Source organism: Phalacrocorax aristotelis, chromosome 17 (genome assembly GCF_949628215.1).
Source record: "Phalacrocorax aristotelis chromosome 17, bGulAri2.1, whole genome shotgun sequence".
NCBI classification, from domain to species: Eukaryota; Metazoa; Chordata; class Aves; order Suliformes; family Phalacrocoracidae; genus Phalacrocorax; species Phalacrocorax aristotelis.
In genome coordinates, this window is record NC_134292.1 from 8,541,185 (window position 1) to 8,561,659 (window position 20,475).

General features: G+C 42.5%; 2 protein-coding genes across 8 annotated transcripts; one reads left to right on the forward strand and one right to left on the reverse strand.

Moving 5' to 3' along the window:
- The first annotated feature begins 6 nt into the window (after positions 1-6).
- STKLD1 (serine/threonine kinase like domain containing 1) lies at positions 7-14,531 on the forward strand. Of its 7 annotated transcripts, none has more exons than XM_075112685.1 (19): positions 7-51; positions 773-868; positions 1,325-1,369; positions 2,645-2,719; positions 3,378-3,482; positions 3,676-3,746; positions 4,349-4,464; positions 4,986-5,098; positions 5,200-5,360; positions 5,819-5,949; positions 6,582-6,665; positions 8,016-8,132; positions 8,727-8,861; positions 9,769-9,897; positions 11,013-11,141; positions 12,065-12,193; positions 12,743-12,880; positions 13,202-13,281; positions 14,393-14,531. In XM_075112685.1, the coding sequence occupies exons 2-19, from the start codon at positions 809-811 to the stop codon at positions 14,438-14,440; spliced, it is 1,866 nt and encodes a 621-aa protein (XP_074968786.1). In that variant the 5' UTR covers positions 7-51; positions 773-808; the 3' UTR covers positions 14,441-14,531. The 7 variants fall into 7 exon arrangements, with proteins under 7 accessions (XP_074968786.1, XP_074968790.1, XP_074968784.1 ...); XM_075112683.1 differs by having other exon boundaries at positions 15-292; XM_075112689.1 differs by lacking the exon at positions 12,065-12,193.
- On the reverse strand, positions 14,293-20,205 carry REXO4 (REX4 homolog, 3'-5' exonuclease). Its single transcript, XM_075112690.1, has 8 exons — positions 19,898-20,205; positions 19,222-19,577; positions 18,771-18,926; positions 18,359-18,552; positions 17,291-17,379; positions 16,641-16,715; positions 15,854-15,928; positions 14,293-15,117 (listed from the first exon to the last, which is right to left on the reverse strand). Exons 1-8 carry the CDS (start codon positions 20,102-20,104, stop codon positions 15,016-15,018), a joined length of 1,254 nt encoding a protein of 417 aa, XP_074968791.1. The 5' UTR covers positions 20,105-20,205; the 3' UTR covers positions 14,293-15,015.
- Positions 20,206-20,475: the final 270 nt, after the last annotated feature.

Consider the following 20,475-nt stretch of genomic DNA (forward strand, 5'->3'; position numbering starts at 1 on the left):
CGCCCCGCCCACCCGCGCACTTAAAGGGACCGCGATGGTGCGGAAACGCCTGTAAGGGTGGGGGCAATGGTGGGTGGAGGGCTGGCCTCAGCGGTGGCTCCGCGGTTCTGCTCCTGCCCGCGGGGTGTAACGGCACTTTCTTAGTTGGAAAGCCTAGCCTAAGGGGAGGCGCCCCCGCCCTGCTGGGCTGCTAACGGCTGAGGGGCCGCCCTCGCTCGGGGTCTCTCCGCACCCACCGCCCGTCCCGCCTCAGCGAGGGGCCGGGCCCTGCCCCGCCATGGAGAAATACGAGGTGTTTCCCGAAGGGTCAGGCCCTGCCCCGCGGGAAGGGGGTGGCTGCAGCCTTGTGGGTGGTGTCGGTGGCTCTGGGGAGGGATGCGTGGCCTTGGGGAGGGGGTGTGGGCACCCCGGGGGTGGTACGTGACCGTGGGGAGGGAGCAGAGTGGCTCGGGGCGGGGGGCGGGTGGCCCTGAGGAAGGGGCTTAGGTGGTCGCAGGGAGGGAAGTGCTGTGGTGTGGGGGGACCCTGGGGAGATGGGGGTGTTCTGCTCGGCAGCGGGGAAGGGAGGGGGAATGTCCTGGAGGGGAGGGAAGGTCTGTGCCCCTCGACAGTTGGGGTGCAGAGTGGGGTGCTTGTGGTCCTGCCGCGGGGAGCTGGAGGTGTGCGCTGTGGGGAGGGTGTCTGGGGGGGTGGTTTGAAGGGGCTTTCTGCCTCGGTGGGTCTCCCCCTTCCAGCTGAGCAAGTGCATCAACATCCCTCCTCCGCCCTGCAGGTGCTGGAGCAGCTCCAGCCTGGGGCGCTGGGCACTATGCTGGTAGTTGAATTGAAAACAGAAAAGGGTGCAGAGAAGAAATATGTTCTGAAGCAGGTGAGAAGGTGGTTGCTAGGAAAACGAGAAAACATTGGCATGTTTGCCATCTCCATGGCCCCTTCTGATAGTAACAGAGACAAACATGTTGGGCAGCTTGGCTGCTGGGTAGGAGTAGTCTTACATCTTACTGTGCTGCTGTTTTGGAAACCGGAAGATTCAGATCAGTTTACTAAAATACTGAGGTTAAAAGTGGGGAAAAGGGAGCCACCTGTTTAGGTCCATCCAGTGTGTTTTCACCTTAGCTTACTGCTTCTTTGACAGTGCAGGAGAAGAATGCATACTCATTTCTGGCCATCTCCCAGCAAGACTGCTCCAAACGTTACAGATTGGAGTTCTCATTGAAAATTTATGCCAATTCATACACAACTGGCAGCTCCAGTCATCTTGGCAAGGATGTTCTGGCTTAAGGTTCACCTGTCTCTATGTTACAATCTCGTCTTTTGTTTGGTGCAGGTTGAATGCATTGAAGAAAAGCAAGCAAATGAGGCCTTGAAGGAGGTATCAGTGCAGTTTTTCTTTACTATTACACTTACAAAGACCAAAGTTTTTTTATCTACAAGGATTAACTAAGTAAATAGACAAGATGTAAATCATGTAGGACTATCTGACGGGTGTTCTTCCTGCCCTCTGCTTTAGTTCAGGCTAGGATTTTGTAGTAATTGTTCCTACATTGGAGTATATAGATTTAAATGGACAGCTGCTCTCGGAGGATAGTCCTTTTTCAGGGTTAATATTTGTTTTGTGCTGAAAGACAAAGACCAAAGCTCATCCTTTGGCCTTTAAGCTGAAGAAGAACCTTGGTCTGTTTATATCTTATTGTTAAGAACTCAATTTCTGGTTAACATGTTTCATTATATTTTTATTTCTCAGAGCTGGACATGTTCTGATGTGAATGATTGGATGGGTTTTCCTCCTTGGTTGTACTTTTTTTTTGGTGCAAACTTGTTTCAATGTCTCAAATGAGAAGGAACATCAGAAATATTATTAAAGTACCAAAATTTGTTTCAACAAAATATGTGAAGTAATGGATTAGTCTCACTGTCCAGCATGCATGACACCTGCAGTTGAAAATGAGTGAGAATACATGTCTGTACAGATGCTTCATCCTACTCAAGAGAGGTGACCTCTTTATGCACCAATGCTGGCTTTACTGGTAAAGGTTGATCCAATTTTCTGCTGATGTCCCTGTCTACTGAAATACATGCAGTTGTGCCAGCTGGTAGCATGGCTGTTAGTTTTTCTGTCGTGTCTACACAGCCACAAACTCAGCTATAGGAGAGTAAGTTGAATTCTTTTTACCTTCACATCATCAGCAAATTTGCTGAAGTAGTTGGTAATTGTTAGAGCCTTACACAGAAACCAAGTTCAAGGAGATAAGCATCTCACTAGTGTCATCATATTTTCTGTGGTCCAAGCTTGCATAGGGGTTAACGGAAATAATGGCTATGCTAGAAAAATCATCTTGACTTTCATATTCTGTGTTTTCAGGTTTGGATGTTAGGAACTGAAGGGGGTTGTTTCTCCCCAAGGATAGTTTATATCCTTGAATCTCGCAAGGCTGTTACAGCATTATGTTGAGTAGAGTCTTACTGAAATGTTTTCCTTAACTTGACACTTGTGCGTGCAAATATATTAACAGAGCTTGCACAACGAAAGAATTTGATCAGACATGACATGAACAAGTCAGGAACTGGCTTAGGGTATTATTAAGGTCATATTAAGTGGGAAGGTCTGTGTAGCTATAGAGAGCTCTGTATTTTTCATTCTGTGCAGGCAATGGATTTGCTAAAACTTCATCATTCAAACATCTGTGCTTACAAGGAAGTGTTTGTGACTTGGGATAATGAGGTGAGAATGAAATACAATTCGTTAAACTGGAACACGTGGTTAACATTGTAGGCATGTAAGCATTTTTGCAGGTTTAAATTTGGGGTCATCGGTGTGAGATGCTAAAGAAAGGTTATCTGATTTGAAACCAGCCTGCTTTTTTAACTCCTGAATAAACGTGCTGAAAAGCTGTGAAGATACATGGATTGGAGTCCATCACATGGCAGTATTGTATGCTGACTCACAGATTCTGATGTGAATCAGTATGCAATACTGATTTTCATGCCTGCATGAAAACCCCTTTACAGGAGGCTGTAGGAAGCTGAAAGCCCTGACTTGTTTATTTGCAGATTTTATTCAGTGCTCAGGCAAAATTTGTGTTTATTTTATGGATGTATGTTTGACTTGAATTGTCCCATGTGGCTTCAGATAAGATGCTTGATAATGTTTGGTGTGGGTTTTTTTTGTTTTTTTTAATCAAAAAAGCAACAAATATGCTGTATTTTTAATAAAAGAAAGTAAACATTGTCTCCTCTGAGAGATAAATCATCTCAGAACACCTTGGTATTGGTGAACATTGCACCCAGCTGTTTGTCCAAGTGCTCAGTTTTATCTTTCTTACTGGATATGTTATTACCTGCAAATGACTAGACAATTTTGGTGTAATGTTTTATTACAGATATCATCTCTGTTCCTTTGTCTGGTAATGCAGCACTCGGGCCAAGGAGATCTTTCATCAGTAATCAAGGAAAAAAGGCAGAGATCAGAAAAAATAACAGACATGGTAAAAAGTACAGAAGAGGCATCTGGTTGAACTAACAGAGTCTCACTGCTTTTGTTTCTTCCTCTGTTGTCCCTCTTTCCCAAAGTCACCCCAAAGTCTTCAAAGCACAGTGTTTCACTGAAGGGTGGTTTTGGAAGCTATTTGGAAGTTAATTGTGGTTATCTTACACTTTTTTGTCTCTTCCCTTCAACAGGTGATTCTGAAGTTCCTGGGACAGATGGTAGATGCTTTGCTTTATATACACAAACGGAGTATTTTCCACAGGTGAGTAGAAATCTTGTTCTTTTTGCCTGATAGGTCATTGTCCTCTGCAGTGACTGTTGGTTCAGCACAGCTGTTCACTTAGAGGCAGTGGATTTTACTGTTCAAAAGGGAGAGCGGGGGTTAGAAATTCTGGGCTTCACGTATAGATTAGTTTTCTGTGACTTCTGAAGTCATCTGTTTCTTGAATTTTGTCTAGAATTATTTGTTTGAATGAGGCGTTCTCTCTGTTTTCTTGAATGTGCTAAAATTCGAATATTAATATTAGAATATTGACCATCTCTGTTAGTGCTTACATTTTGGTGGCTGTGATGGGCAAGGTATGCTTTCTGTATCTGAAATAAGAGACAACCGTTGTATTCTGTGTTCAGGTAAATCTGTTGCAATCACAAATTTTAAAGCACTTCACAGTAAAAGGAGAAAGTAATTGTATTTCAGTTGATTATCACTTATATATATAAAAAACCCAAACCCCTCACCACCACCCCACCCACCCTCCCCCCAGAAAACCCCAAACTTTCTGATGTATAAAGGTGCTCGGAACCTGTAGTTATAGATCGTTAAACTCTGATTTCATAGGCTGACAGAAAATATTTCTGTTGCAGAAATCTCAAGCCATCAAACATTCTTGTGACTGGTGAAGCGTCCTTCATGCTTAGTGACTTCAGTACAGAAACACTTATGACAGATGAGATGAAATGGAAAATAAGAGTGGAAGAAAGTAGACATTTGTTTTACATTTTTTTTACTTTATTTTTAAAAGATGCAGTTATGGTGAATATTTTTAATCCTCAGAGAAAAATTGGGCAAAGAAATAAGAATTGACTTCCTTCCCCCTTCTCTGCATTATGCTATCTGTCTTCTAAAGTATGACTAGGATATTCACAGGCAGTTGCCTGCAGCATTAATTGTGTTCACAGCTGAAAACTATAGTTATGTCTGATTCTCAGGACTCTGCAACAGATAGAGTTGGAATCCTTTTTAGCTCGATATATATGCAGTAACATCTTAGAAAATGGTTTATTAGTTATAGTGTGTTTCTTAGTCTTTTGCGGCATATCACCGGTAAAAAAAAAAGTCTAATCTCTGCAGAATATCTCTAAATTATTTTTAGGCATAAAACAATTGCCTGTGGTTCAGGTCTTTTCCAACCTTAATGATTCTGTGATTCTATGACATGCAAGCAAAAACTGTGTCTAGTACAGTGCCAGCAACATTGTCAGATGATTCTTATTTCAACAGATAGCAAGTCTTGGATGGCTCCAGAAACATTTGGTTTTTCTTTTACTGAGAAATCTGACATCTGGTCTCTAGGCTGTATTCTACTTGACATGACGACCTGCTTTGTTCTGAATGTATGTAATAAGGTTTCATTATAGATTTAAAATGTCATTGGCCCACCGGGATATCTGTAAATGAGTGCGTGAAAGCTCTTCTGATACTATACTCTTTACAGGCAGAAGAGATAACTTCATTACTGCAGGATATTAGACAGGATACCAGCTGTCTTGAGGGAGTTCTGACACTGATGCAAAATGGAGATAACAGCTCTTTGCCATTATTTCCAGTTTTATTTATGATGCTACAGATTCAGCCCAGCATGAGACCCACAGCAAAGTGAGTTCTGGATGCTTTCCCTTCGTTATTATTTGTCCTAAACCCCACCTACCTTTGCAAAGTTGGGAACGTTAGCTACTGTTTGAAAGAGACTGAGTCAAAGTTGCTGACCTTATTGCCTCGACAAACTGAGTTATTGAAGTCAAAGAGGTGGTGTCCATTCAGAAGTGGGCGTTCTGATATGGCTAAGTGTCCTTTTTTCAAGAGTGACATTATAAAGTCATGTTATACATGATTTTACAAGCCATTAATTTGAAGCCTACGCATGGCTTGCTCAGTGTATGCTCTTTCATTAGCTGTTTTGAAGTAAATTGTGTAAGTCCTGTGAAAAATAATCAAGTCTTCAAAGAATTATTGTTAGCTTTTTTATATCAAAATGAAACAAAATCCTGTAGCATATTTTTTTTTTATAACCAGTTCTAACTTATTGGTCCTGCTTTTGTCTCTCGTAATTCTAGGGATCTGACTGATGTTCCATTTATTAGGGAATGCCTGACTGTTGCTGGTGCCTCTTTAGTAAATGTGAAAAAGTCTTTGCCTTCCAAGATAATAGATGTGCTCCTTGAGGGAGGAATCGAAAGTGTTCTAGGTAATAAGGAAAATAAGATTAATATAATGGTGATTTTCATAGGAAATAAACGCACATGTTTTCCAGTCAGCATATATTCTACTTGAAAATGAATTATTGGACATTCATTTTACTTGAAATAAAATGGGGTGCTATTTGGAGGAAGGATCACTATACAGCCTTTCCTATAACCTCATAAGATCACCAGCCATACCTACTGCAGAAGTTAAATGGGGTCAGAGGTTGTTCCTTGGAAAATTGGGGAGCCCCAGTTACTTTGTCTGCATTCTAACATGTTTGCCAATTTATGCCAATAAAGGAGCTGTTCTGTTATTTTCTGTCTAAGGAAGGAAGATATTATCTTATTCTGAAAAGGCTGTAAGAATAATGCATTTAAAGCCCCTCTCCCTGCTCCAAATTAATATTCCAACAGGTCCCCAAAATGTATCATGCCAAATACACATATTATAGAGGTGAATTATAACACTTCGTAATATTTAAATGTTTGATGCCTCAGGGGAAAAGTTTTTTTCTCTCTTCAACAATCACACATTACATTATTTTCATTGATATCAATTAACAAAATAGAGAAAATGTGAATGCTTTTCATAACTGTTTGTATTGTATAGAAGATTTTTTTTTGCTTTATGCAGAATCCATGCAGGCTTTCTGGGATATAGAAGAAGCACAGGCTAAAGCCATTCAACACCTTGCCAGCTTTGTAAGAGATAAAAGTGGTAAGGCACTATTTTATTAATTTATTTATTCTGCTCTTTCCTTAAATTTTGAGATAATAGGAAGAGGAAAGAATTCTCATGACAAGAAATGAGAATGACATTGCTCTCTTCCTGTTTCTTGTTTTTGGAACATTCTGGAGTAGGCCATTAGTTGATGAGATTGTGTTGGTGCTTGTTTTGGAAGTGCTTTTGTTGAACAGCAGAGGTGTTTTACTGGATTGGAAAAAAGGGCACTGGGAAAAAAAACCGTTAGTGATATTTTATGTGGCAGCAAAGGTGAATTGGCAAACTGGTGTTAGAAGAAGGTAATTCGTATCCACATTGGGGTAACCTGGGGGTAATGCCTAGGGCTGTAAGACTCATAGAGCAGAAGGCGGCTAGACGTGTCTAGTTTTGGTGTGTCTAGTAAAGCTGCGTGAGCAAAGACTATTTTCTCCCAGAATCTGCACATTTTTCAGGCTAACCTTTCAGATCAAGTATAATATTTTTCAAAACGCCACGTTAACTCAGTTATAAAATGTGCTGCCATTTGATAGGGATAGCATTACAGTGCTGGCATTGGCTTACGATGTTAAAACACAGGGGTGTTCCTATCTGTAATCAATAAGGAAAAAGAATAACTTGTTTTCCTTAGGGTTCCCTATATCTTCAACTCTGTTACTGAATAGATCTTTCCTCAGTAATACAGCGGGCTTTGGTTATAAATAACAAAAAGAAGGGATCTTCGTGATTTCTCATTTAAACCTATTGCAGCAATACAAGGCTGTGTGCACATCTGACTGACTGGTTTGGCCCTTCTGCACCACGGCGTGCCATGACTGATGCTCACGTCTTTGAGGGTGCTCAAAACGGATCCCTAAAAATCATCCAGGTTTCCCCAACGTTCTTCCATATATTTGTGGGCTCACTGAAAAGCTGTATTAGCTATTCCAAAAGCTCAGTCTTCCTAGAACTAGAAGACCTGGTGAAATACTTTCCTCCACAGGTTCTGAAAAGCATGGTTTGGGGCTCATGCAGAATATTTTACCCCACGACTTGCTACGTGACCACTGAACTGTGCCAGCGTGACTTAATGAGGGACGTGCTGGTTACACTTGGCTTGCGTAGCCTTGCAGCTGTCAATACAAGACGTTTCCCATAGAGACCACAGAATTCAGTCTGTATTGTTCCATCTTTACTTGCGTTTTGTTCTCTTTCATTCAAGAATGTTGTTCTGCTGTATCACATCGTCCATAGGGACTCCAATTTATTTGAAACTGGAACTCTTGCGTTTCGGAGCATAGATACCCACTGAGCATTCTAAGCAACTGACTGTGTAACTGAGCGCTGTCTCATTTCTTTTCCCCACAGCCTTGCCCTACCTGCTGACATTCACAGAATTGATCACTTTTGCCATGAAGACTCATGTAGATTCTCTCAAGTTACAAGTAGATGGTTGCAGTTTATTGCTTGAAATCTTTAGTCAAGGTACAGTTATGAGACTTCTGACTTATGCTGGGTAATACAGCCTATCTCTTGTAAAGCTAGATGTAGCAGATAAGGTTTGAAAAGGGTTCAGTAATGATTTTAGGGGATTAAATTTAAAGTAATAGAGGAATTTAACCAGCTTTAATAAGAGTCTGGATTCTCCTGGACTTTCTCCAGGACTAGCACACATTAATTCTGGGTTAGTGTTAATTTTAAATACAGGCTACTGATCTTAGGCTACCAAGTTTGTTTTCATGTTATGGTAGATTGTTGCTAGAGTATATAAATAAGAGACTCTCAGTGCTCTGAGATTTGAATTTCAAAGCATAGAACTGCAGGATACTTTTTGGTCTCTTGTGTTGTCCCTGCTGTCATTTTCTTGGCAATTTACCCCAATAACACCTGACAATGACACAGCATTAAAAATCAGAAGAACTGCTTTTCAGAAAAAGAAAATTTAAAGTAACTTTTGGATTTGCTATGAGAAGAAATGCTGTTACTTGAGTGTTTTACTTATGATGGCAGCAGGGAGTTCAGACTTCATTCAAAGCCCCTGAAATCTCTTTGTTCTGTCCAAATATTTACTTCTGACAGCTCTAGAACAGGATGTGGTGATGGCCCTGGGTGAGAATGTGACCAGCTCTCTGTCGGAGACAGTGAGAAAACACTCGGAAAATGAAGAGTTACTGTCATTGCTCTGCACATTATTGATGATGATTTCAGCCAGTGGTGGGTCACCTTGTTAGTTTTGGGGGAATATTCTTATTTTTCTACTTTTATAATCTAATCCAAGAAATAATGCAGAACTCATTACTTCACTGAGAGATGTGGATGTCTGTAGGTATTAGTTTAATAGTGGTAATATTGGTAAGATTGACTAGATATTATCAAGGTGATATGCTGCTGAGGCTCCATGTGCTTACAGAATTGTATCTTTCAGAGTGGTCCTGTATTCAATCTTGTTTTGGAAACAAGTATAAACTGTGCAAATAGTGCTCGGGAAAATGAGGGCATAGAACCTGGATTCTATTTTTGGTTGCGCCAATGCTGAATTGAAACCATTCTACCTAATTTCTCTACTTTGATTTTTCTCCTGAGACTGTAATTGCGAAATATTTATAGTATTTCTTACTTATTCCCAGTGTCAGTTTAACAGTCATCAGAAGACTGTTTTTATAAATGGTGACAGAAGGATTTAGCAGCAAGGGGATAATCTTTAAAAAAAAAAAATTATGAAGTGTCATGTACAAATGAAATTACCATCTAAGACCAAACTATTTTTATATGTCTCTTCCTAACTCTGAAGCTGAGGTATATTGAATTGCTAAATTGCAGACATTTGAAAAGTGGTAGTTTATACCATCTCAGTTCTTTTCCTGCTCCGTAAATTTCAGATCTGTAGGGAAAAAGGATGGCCAAACATCCGTTTGTAAGGGTCACTTGTGCTAAACACTATGCTTAAGTGCATCTTGTTACAGAATTCAGTCTGTTTTCTTGCTTTCTTTTGTCCAGCTGATGGTATCATGTAACTGCTTTATCGCTGTTTAAACATGGTTAGTAGTGCTGTGTGTTGCGAGGACAGTGAGTGGGACAAAAATACTGGATTCTATAGAATTTCTTTTTCTATGTTTTTCAGAAGTTGCTGCAGAGAATCTAAGGAAAGTTGGAGTAATTCCAGACCTTCTGTCAATTTTAAGAAATTTTTATCATAATGAAAAGATCTGCCTCTCTTGCTGTGGAGCTCTCTGGAGCTTGGCTGCGAGTGGTAAGTAGAACACAGCAAGTATTGTGCCTAGACTCATGTGACTGAAAGGCAGCAGGTATCGTGTCTAATTCAGTTCAGACGTTCCTGTTGCTGGGACTGGATTTTTCTTTTCCCCCATTCTGGGGAGATGCCTCGGCGGCACTATTGGAATAGCATTAAGTGATCCAGAGATAAATGAGAAAACAAAAAACTAATGCACACTTTTTAGCAACCCTTTTTGTGATAACCCATCGAGTCAAATCTTCACTGTTTAGGCCAAGACGTGGCTTATGAACGCACCGTCAGAAACGCAGTTTCTGGTTTGCCATTCATGTGGTTTTGCTCTGGCCTTAGCAGAGGGGAGTGTGGTGCAAACAGCATATTAGATTAGGTATCAGAATAGCATTTGGAATTACTAGCATCTTATTTCTTTGCGTCACACTTCTCTTGGCAGTGCTGGGCTAAGTCTTGAGTTGGACGTCTCCTAGAGACTTGCTTTTCCAAAAGAAGTGTGATTGGCAAGGTGGCAAGTGTACTCTTCCCGTTGCCTTAGAACTAAACCAGCATCATCGCACAGAGTTGGAGAGCCATGGGCGATTGCTTGCGCTGACCCCTTCTTGTGATACCACGCTGGGAGGTTTTTTAGGGGATTTGTTTGTGACATGTTCTTGTATAGGTGTGTGGTGTTCTAATCATCAAGGAAGGCTGAGAGCACAGAATGTGCACAATTGGACTTGGTGCGGTTTATTCCCTCTGTGCAACAAACCACCCATTTGATGTACGTGACCAGCTAAATATCCATCCTGCAGACTGTTCTGTCAAAAAGGTGGTTACTTTTTGAGATTTCTTGTTCTGATCCCCCTGTATAATTTAAATGGCAAAGAAAATTAGTTCCTGGAGAAGTTCAGATTTCTGAAATAAATATTACTATTTATTAGTCCTGTAAAATTTGATTTGGTTTTGTACATTTTAAATTCCTTCCCTCTGCTGTTGTCCATACTGAAATAATGTTGCATTACCCCAGTGCCATTGCCCATAAGTTTTAACATATAATTTGACCTGCGATGTCCTTATGATATTATTACTTGATTAAATAACTCTGCTCGATGCATTTCCTTTTTGTTATGGTAATTCAGAGAAAAATGTAGACCAAGCATTGCTGAAAAGTGGAGTCCCTGTTATCTCTGTGGTCCTTCAAGAGCACCTCCAGAATGGAACAGTTACGGAGTCTGCTTGCTCGGCTCTGTGGGCATTGTCGCTTCAAGGTGTGTTTTCCCAGCCTTTTTGTCCCTTATGTATGGAAAAGGTTAGTATGCCAAACATGTCTGTCAGTGGTGATTCCTGAACCACAGGCTGCTTGGCCTTAGCAGGCTCTGCAGATGGCAGCAGAGTTAGAAACTTGCATCCTCTCTTAACCAGTCTTCCCTGCGCTTGCTCTATAACGCTCCCTAATGAAGCTATTTTTGATGAGCTGAGCAATTTTATTAGATACTGCTGATGGTTACTGTAATAATGGGCAGCTACAACAACCCATGTTGTGCAGAGCGTTCTCTGGCTTATCTCTTAAGACCAAGAATCCAGTTCGTGTTACTGCTTTGAACACAGCATTAGTGTTGTGCAGCATGGGCCGGGAGGCTTGTTTTTATGCCATTTGCTTTGTAAATCAGGAACAATATTTCAGATCAAAAAACTAAACACACCTCTTTCATTGTCATGTGCACTAGGAACACATCCTTGCGGTACTACTTTGTCTTATGTCTTCCTCATGCAAGAATATTGCCAAACTTTAACCTACCACCCTGTGCTTATGCCATCGTTCCACTAGGAACTGCTGAGTAAAACACCCTAAGCAATCTTGTTCCTAGTACGCACCAGCAGACTAGGTAGAGTATTCAGGATTCTCCATGCCTTTTTGGCTTGGAGAATGAAAGGGAATCTTGACATATAGAAGATGTATCAGTAATCTCTCCTAGACCCCTGGATCAACTCATTGTAAGATTTTATAGGGCCTTTTTTACTGCAGTACAGGTTTTCACATGCTTTCTTTGTATCTGTTACTGCATAATTAAGAAGTAATTTCAGAAACAGTAGGCAGAAGTTGAAACGCTGGTGAGTGTGTTAAATGCCTTTGAGTATGTTAAAGTTTTGGGGTTTTGTGTGTGGTTTTTTTTTTTTTTTTTTCTTAAAGGCTGCTTAACAGAAAATGATTATGAGCCCACAACAGTGCTTCTGCTGGATGTGCTCAGGATGAATCTAGAAAGACCAGTGCTGGTGAAGAATGCCTGCCTGGCATTAGCAAGCCTTCTAAGGCAATCTGGTAACATTCAGCAATTTTTTAAAATTAAATGCAAATCAGCTCAGAAATGGATGTTTCCGCATAGTTCAAGAGTTCACAGTGGGGTTGGGATTGGCGTCTGCCCTCCCGAGTTAATCCTTTCTTGCAGGACTAGAAGAGGAAATAGTGAAACTGGACGTGCGAATTTTTTTCTTCCCATGGACCCAGCATGCCTGTATGAGAAGTATTAGATCAGCACAGTCTGATCCATTAATAACTTGAGTGTTTTGTTACTTACGAAACACTTCATTTAAACAAATGAAGTTGTTTGAACTGTGTAAACGGGTAGAGCTCCATCAGTGTGACAACAGTAAACACGAGAACATCACTTCTGCCATGCATGACAGTGTTGGCTGCATATCAGGTCTTCTGCTTGTTGCCCAAATACGCTTCAGAATAGCTTTTAGGAAGGCTGAAAATATAGATATGACTTCCTGGAAAAATATTACACGTGCTAGCTGGAGCAGGGGACTGGAAGATAATGCAGTCCGCAGCTACCAATTAGCCCAGCAGTGTTTGTCTCCCTTTCAGAAATATCAGCTTTGAGATTTATAACGGATTCAAAAGGCAGTGGAATAAACCTGATCAAAGATGCCTACAACCTTCACTTCGATGATCCAGAAGTGGTGGAAAGTATCTGTGTGCTGATTAACGAGATGGTTCAGTATGGTGAGATGGTGGTGGTGTTTGTCAAGTCTCTTCCTCTCCCCGACTCCCAAAAGAATGTTAAGAAAACCGTAACAGCAGCTGCTCAGGGATGTGTTAGTTGCTTTCAGGAAAGACTTGCTATATATCTGAGAAGGGAGGATGAATTGGAACTGAGAGGTCATCCCACCTGCTCTTGGATAATTATAAATGCCCCTCTGACGTTATAACTTCATCTTATCTTGCCTTCTGTTTGTGTAGATGTCTCCTCCCTGCTCTCCTTTAGCTCCTGCTGAAACCATTGGCAGTTGTAACCTTACATTATCCTGTTCATTTACACTACAGATGATGTTGTGCTGGATATGCTGTCCCAGAAAATGGAAGAACTGGTGTTTGAAATAAAAAACCGTTTTCCATCTAGCGTGGTATGTAGAAGTCACTGTGATAATACAAGGTGGATGCTTAGTGCATTATTTCTGCTTATGGATTTTAGCATTCTCAAATAGCTGGAATTACATAGTGCAGAAATTCACAGAATTATGTGTATGCAGGATGGAGAGTGAGTTTGTAAAAAATATTACTAACTACTGACAAGTAGCTGGAAGCTCTTTTTCCTTGCTTTATGCTGTAACTTTTAAAAACTATGTTCTGGTCTCTTGCAACATTGCATTGCATTAATTTCCTACATTCTTTGTACTAAAACAGGCTGAAGTTTATGGGAATAAAGTATAAGTATATTACATCCAATTATTTTTGCTTTATAAGTGACATCCTTAAAAAAAGGCAAACAACAAACACAACAAAACCCTTGTGACAGTTTGCATGAAGATTTAACTTAATAAATTCCGAGTAGTCATACTGAAAAAAAACATAACTGGTGAAACACCTGAAACAGCAAAGTTATTCAAGCCATTTAAGGTGTTACTCTAATACTTCCTTTGCAATGGCTTGCTGTCAAGAAACCAGTAATTAGAAGTTTGTTTATCAAACCAATAAAACTGGGTAGTCTTATTTTGCTCTGTGAAGTTCTGCGTTTAGCTGCTTACACAATTTGCCTGAGACAGTTACACGCAAACTCGTCCCCCGGTGTCTCCTGCAGGCGTTGCCCGCACCACTGTAATGACCACTGCAGCTGTAAGGTGGTGCAGAAAAAAACAATCACAAAAGAGAAGAAAGCTCCCTCTTTTGTTGTAAACATGATTTGTTGCTCCTTGAGTCCTGCTGACTGACAGACAAGACCAGACCACTCTCGTTCCTGGCAACAGAGTGTGCGACACGCAACTGCTAAATCTCCAAACCCCATTCCTTGTTACCTTCCAGTATCCATTTAGATTCTTTAAATCACAGCATTGGCATTCAGTCTGGTAATTACAGCTGCTTTGGATTTTGCAGAATCAGACCCCACATATGTTTAAAACACCACTCCCTTTAAAGGCCTAAGTTAAATACAGTGGTTTTATTAATAAAAAGGAATATAAAAATAAGTGAAACAAGAAGGTAGTCTTGTATTTTGACAATTCTCACATTTCTCTCCAGGAGATAATGACCCTTGTGGATCCAACGCTTTTGAAACTGCAGAAGTAGAAGAAGAACTTTTTGTATAAGAACAAGTCTTGCACACTTCTGGTACGGACATAAAAGCTTGGAACCTCCGGAAATATTTTAAAAGATTTTTCTCACCAGAAGTATGAATATTGGGCCATTAATAGTCTATAAACAGTTATTGTTGATTTAGGTACCACAACTGTGAGACTAACAGCAATAACTGAGAATTCACCTTACTTTGTAGACTTTAAAATATTTGAAATAAAGATTTTAGTCTTGGGAGTTTCAGCAAAGCAATGACAGTTTCTTCTTCATCTATCGTAATTTAAAACACTGTTTTACATATTCAGTGTATATTTCCTTTGCAGAAGTGGAACTGGTCAAGTTCTTCACAAATGCAGGCATTTGTTACAAGTATTGTTGAAACATGGCAGTAGGCACAGGTGCCACCTGGAAAGGGGATGCTAGCGGTATTCTTGTGCGGCAGCAGTCACGTACCGCCTTAGGAAGTATTGCCTTTTGATTTTATGAAATAGCTGCTGTCAGTTCTGAGTCCTCTCTAAATTTGCCCTGCAATGTGCCATGAAAGCAGTAGAAACGCAGTGTAGAATCATTCAAGTTTTATGGGTTTTGCTGTTAGATTTGTTCTTAATAGCAGCTTCCCATTTCTTTTTCTCTAAGGTGTACAGTCTCATAGCTGCTTGTGCATCCTGAATCTAAAAGAGAACAGAACAGGAGGCTTAATGAAACACAGCTGACATTAAGAACATTATTGTTAATAAGCAGCTAAATCTTCCATCATTTTAATACATCCTTTCAATTAACGTTTCATAATCTCCTTCTAGATTTAGGTTCTGTTGACTAGTGGAAAGGGGTGAGTATGTGCTCGGAATGCACGGCCCACCACAGGGCTATGCACGTGCTGATCGTGACTTGGAAAGCCATAATGAAAAAATACTCTTGATACAGTATCTTGGAGATACCCTCACAATTTGCCCTGCTTTTTCAGTTCATTCCTCTTATTCCATCCTCCTGTCCACCGAAACGAACTAACTGCTGAGAGTCAGTAGTGGGCTCTCATGCTATTTTATCCAGCCCGCCACAGTACAATGGTGCAGAATGCTGCTTTTAAGGTAAGCAGTCAGTACTTCAGAATTACTTTTTTCCTGGGGATCTTAAAATAAAAGGAACTAATATTTCAACAAAATACAGCTGACTTGTGCAAATGAAGTTTATGAAAATAAGGGAACAATCCAAGTGGTATGAGCCACATAGCAGTAAGCAAGCTTAGACGGCAATCTTCCTGCATGCAGGTGTCCCAGCAGAGCTTGCTAACTCTCCCTGAGAGGCTAGAATGAAGCCACAGCATTCGGGATTGAACCCAGATCCCAGAGCTAGTGTGTGGTACCTTGTTGAATTACCTAAAAATGTACATTCTGATGAGATACATACCGAGCAGTGCTCTGATGCCTGCACTTGAACGTTTAGCAGTCTCTCACAGAGCAGTTTCAATGATGGGCGTGCATTCTAGAAACGGAAAAGATAGAATCATGCTGTCTCACACAACTTGAAATATATATGTGTGTATTTACACAAAAATATTAGTTTAAGTGTATTCCTCAATAAACTACAGAACATCTCAGCTTCTCCTGGTGAACTGTCAAGAATAATTAACGAATTACAAGATTTATGCATGCACTGCTGAGAGGATCTTATGTACGTTACTCTAACCCTAAGATTTATGTCTGGGGTGTCTTGCTCTGAAAAGGAAAACCTGAGCGTATAGTTACGAAACTTCTCCCTATAATCTGAACCTTTACTTCTGCAGTCTAAGCAGAAACTTGAAGCCATCTGGTGTTTTTTGTATCCCTACGGAAATGATACTATTAAGATCACATAAGCCTTAATGTAAGTAGAACTGTACTGTCTTATTTTGCTATCCAGAAAAGCATTATGAAGAACACGCAGGTGCTAAAGAGTGGGAGAGCCACTGAATTTTGTGCACAGGTATTACTGGTAGTGTCTGTACTGAACTAAGTAACTTACTGATATATTTCAAACACTAAATAAGCATTCAACTGGATTAGTGTTTTCAAATGACAAAAAGCAGGCATCCCTATTTCAGGTAGGAAGGAAGGAACGGGGTCAGGTAGGGGAAAGTGCAGGAGCGAGCTGGCAGCTGGGAGTCAGCAGCTCGAGAGTCAGTTAACTGAGCTGCACCTTCCTGCAGGTTTCTTACCTTGACTCTCTGTCTGAAAGGCTTGTATTTTTGTGTGTCACGGATTTTCTTCTTAGGATGATCAAGAAATAGGACCTAGAAGAAATTACATTTCCAGTCCAAAGTGTGCAGTTGCATGGAAATTTATACAGGTGAAGGTACAGCTTCCTGCTCTTTCCTTCCATCCGTTATAAGATAGTTCAAAACCATGAATGAACAAGACCATCCACACACTGGCTGGATTCAAGAACCACAGTTTAGCTTAGCATGAGAAACTGTGCTGAATCTGGAGGCACCACCTGCAGAGGCTACCTGCAGTGCCGGTACAGCACGACATCAGATACCTGCCTCTGCTAACAATGGCCAGACTGCTGAGCTCTGGGGGTAACAAAGCACGCTAACAGTCTTTTCATCATTCTGTTTCTTTCCTGGCTCTTTAGTAAGCAGATCAGTGCTTTTAGAGTTTGGAAGTTGAAGACCTTTAGCGGGCTAGTGACTAGGGCTAGACTTGGTGCAGCAGGAAGTAACAAGAAACTGAGAAAATGGTGATAAAACTGTAGTTTGTAAGCATTCAGGTGTGTTCACCTGATCCAGAAAGATGCATTAGAAATGTAATCAACCTTAAATTTTTGGAGCCTTGTCTTCAAAATAACAAATCTGCAGCCATGTACCTTTAGATCATTGTGTAAAGCGTGTCCAACTAAAATCCTTCCATTCAAGATGTCGGCGACCTCCTTCTGAACAGTTTTAAAATCTTCACCTAAAAATACCACACAACGAGACACTTTCCATTAGGTGTGTAAGACAACTAAGCAAACTCCAGTTAAAACACTGCACCTTTTCAGTGAAGGCAATTGTATCCTTGGGACTGTGGTTACACAAATGTGTGCAGTATGCTAAACCCTCTGCTTGTTACAGGAGCATAGCGAACTCCAGAAAGCACAGCACTAAAAGGAAATAGACTATGTCTTAAACCCATACCCTAATCCACGAGTTGAGACAGCTTATCCTCCCCCTTTGCTCTGCCCTAGTGAGACCACATTTGGAGCACTGTGTCCAGTTCTGGGCCCCCCAGTTCAAGAAGGATGTGGAACTCCTTGAGCAAGGCCAGCGCAGAGCTGCCAAGGTGATCAGGGGACTGCAGCATCTCCCTTAGGAGGAAAGGCTGAGAGACCTGGGCTTGTTCAGCCTGGAGGAGAGAAGACTGAGGGGGGCATTTCATAAATACCTATAAATATCTGAAGGGTGGGTGTCAGGAGGATGGGACTGGACTCTTTTCAGTGGTGCCCAATGACAGGCCAAGGGGTGATGGGCACAAGTTCCACTTAAATATGACAAAAAACTACTTCCCTGTGTGGGTGCCAGAGCAGGGGCACAGGCTGCCCAGAGAGGCTGTGGGGTCCCTTCCCTGGAGACATTCACACCCCTCCTGGACACGGTCCTGTGCCCCTGCTCTGGGGGTGCCTGCTCACGCAGGGGGTGGGATGGGGTGACCTCCAGAGGGCCCTTCCAACCCCCACCAGTCTGGGATTCTGTAATCTCTTCTATCTAGGGCATTAGTGACTGCTCTATAAAAAGTACTTCTTCCCACAATTTTTCTTAGCATTCAGACTACATTTTGTTTTCCATTTCCCAAAAAAGATCGAAAACTTTTCCAAGCTCAGCCAACAAGGCTTGTGTGATAGCCTGTTAAATTTCCCCTCCTTGAAGAACATTTTTTTGGGAAAAAAACCTCCTACCTGTATTTATATTCTTGGGGCGTATGCCACTAACAGCTGTTCTGTAATCAGTCACCGCTTCTGTAGGCTTGACATACTTGTCATAAACGCACTTTCCAAATTGGTTCACGATGGACACGCGAGCCACAATGCTGTCTTCACCCTTGGGTCCCACTCCCACCATCTCACAGTCCATGGCTACAGCTCCTGTGAGCCTAAAAGACAAAGGACAGCTTGGTGACACCTCTGCTGCGGGGGCTGTGTAGTGGAGTTCAAAAGGTTCATGTGTTGATACGAATGGGGAAAACCCGGCAGTTTGTCTGTCAGCAGGCTCATGGAGATACCAGCTTACGCTGGGCACCTGCAAATCACAGTTACTAGGAGATAATCTCGATGCCTCTGCTGCCATCCTTCCTGCTGGAATGCTACTCACCCTTCAGAAGCCTTTTCTTTCACCAGCACCTGCTCCACAGACTGTTTGGACTGGCCTGTTTCGAGTCCCATATTTCTTCTAGCAATTTTTGCTGCTTCAGGTCCTATTGCTGCTTCAATATCTTTTGGATCAACGTCATCAAACCATATTTCAGCCCTGGTAAGTACAAATTTAGTTACATACAACAGTCTTAAGGTGGCCTTGCATCTTTATAGTGTAGGAAAAGCTTATTTATTTTTTAAATTAAGAAATCAGCTCTGTGAAGATGAATCTGTAGGGCCACCTGTGCAGGTTTGTTGCTATATCTGAGGAGTAGGGGCAGCATGCGTCTTATTTCTCCCAAAATTTAGTCTGGAAGAGTGCAACTGTTTTGAATGTACCACTCTGTGCTCCTTATGTAGCCCTCCCCAACTAAATATTCACGTGTGTGTATGACGCCTAAAGTACTCACTCTGTGGGCTGCTGCTCCGCAAGCCCTTCAGCTTTCCTCCTCTTATGCTTTATATCGCCCTTCTCCTTTAAAATAGTGCCATTTTTCTTTTTTTCTTTGCAGACTTTTCCACTGGTTTTGATACAATTTAAATTCTTATCTGTTGCAACCCTCTTAGATTTTGGCTTAGCCAAAGGAATGTCTTTAGCAGAACCATGGTCCGTTTTATTTGCGGGTTTGGCCTTTACCGCATTCCTGCTCCCATGGATAGCGGCAACCTCTTGGCTGTTTCCCACTGCGAGCGGAAGCTTCTTTTTGGTGTGTGTTTGACATGGAGAGAGGGGATCGTTGGAGTTATTTGCCTTTTGTTTCAGTAGCTAAAATAACCAAAAAAAAAAAAGAGAAAAGAGGATTATCTCCCTCCGCTTCCGACCCCGCCATCGTTCCCGATGCGGTTTTGTCATTGTGCCGCGGTGCCAAGCGGCCCTGCGCTCTCTAGCTCTAGGGGCATTGCCTGCAGTGCGACGTCCCAGGAGCCTGCGTGCGCTAGTTTATTTAATGACACAAAAAATATTATTATTTTAATTACGGCATACAACGTGGGACTGCGTTCAGAGGATGACACCGCGCCTCCCCGGCCCAGCGCCCCGGGGACGGCTCCGGCTGGCCCCAGGCGCGTCCCCCCGTCCCCCCTCACCTCCTGCAGCACCTTCCAGTTGGAGGAGAACTCCCGGGGGCTGCGGGGGGGAGCCGCCGCCATGCCGGGGCCTTTCGGCGCGGCCCCCGTCGCCGCTTCCCCGCTCCCGCGCGCGGCCTTCCTCCTCCTCCTCCTCCTCCTGCCCTTCCCGCGGGCCGCGGCGCTCGGTCCCGCCGCCTCGGGCCCCGCGGGGCTCTGCTTCGCCATGCGGCCCGACCCCGCCGAACCGGCACGGGGCTACGGCTCCCCGCCACGCCGGCGCCGGCACCGGGACCGGGACTGCGCAGCGGCGCACCGGCCCGGCGGGGAACAGCGACCCGCGCTTCGGTTCCGGGCCGCGGGGCCTGCGCCGGTGCGGGTTGGCCCCGCAGGCCCTGTGGGTTCACCAACACTGCCGTGGCGGAGGCGTGGGGCCTGTCAGGGCACAGGTTGAACAGCACAAAGAGCCCTTTCCCCCCCTGCGAATCGGCCCTTTCGCGTTTGGCCGCTAAGGCTGGCTCAAACCTCGTTGTTGCCGCGCTCTTTGGCTGCAGTGAAGTTGCAAACATTGCGCAAAACCTCCCTCCCTCCAGCTGTTC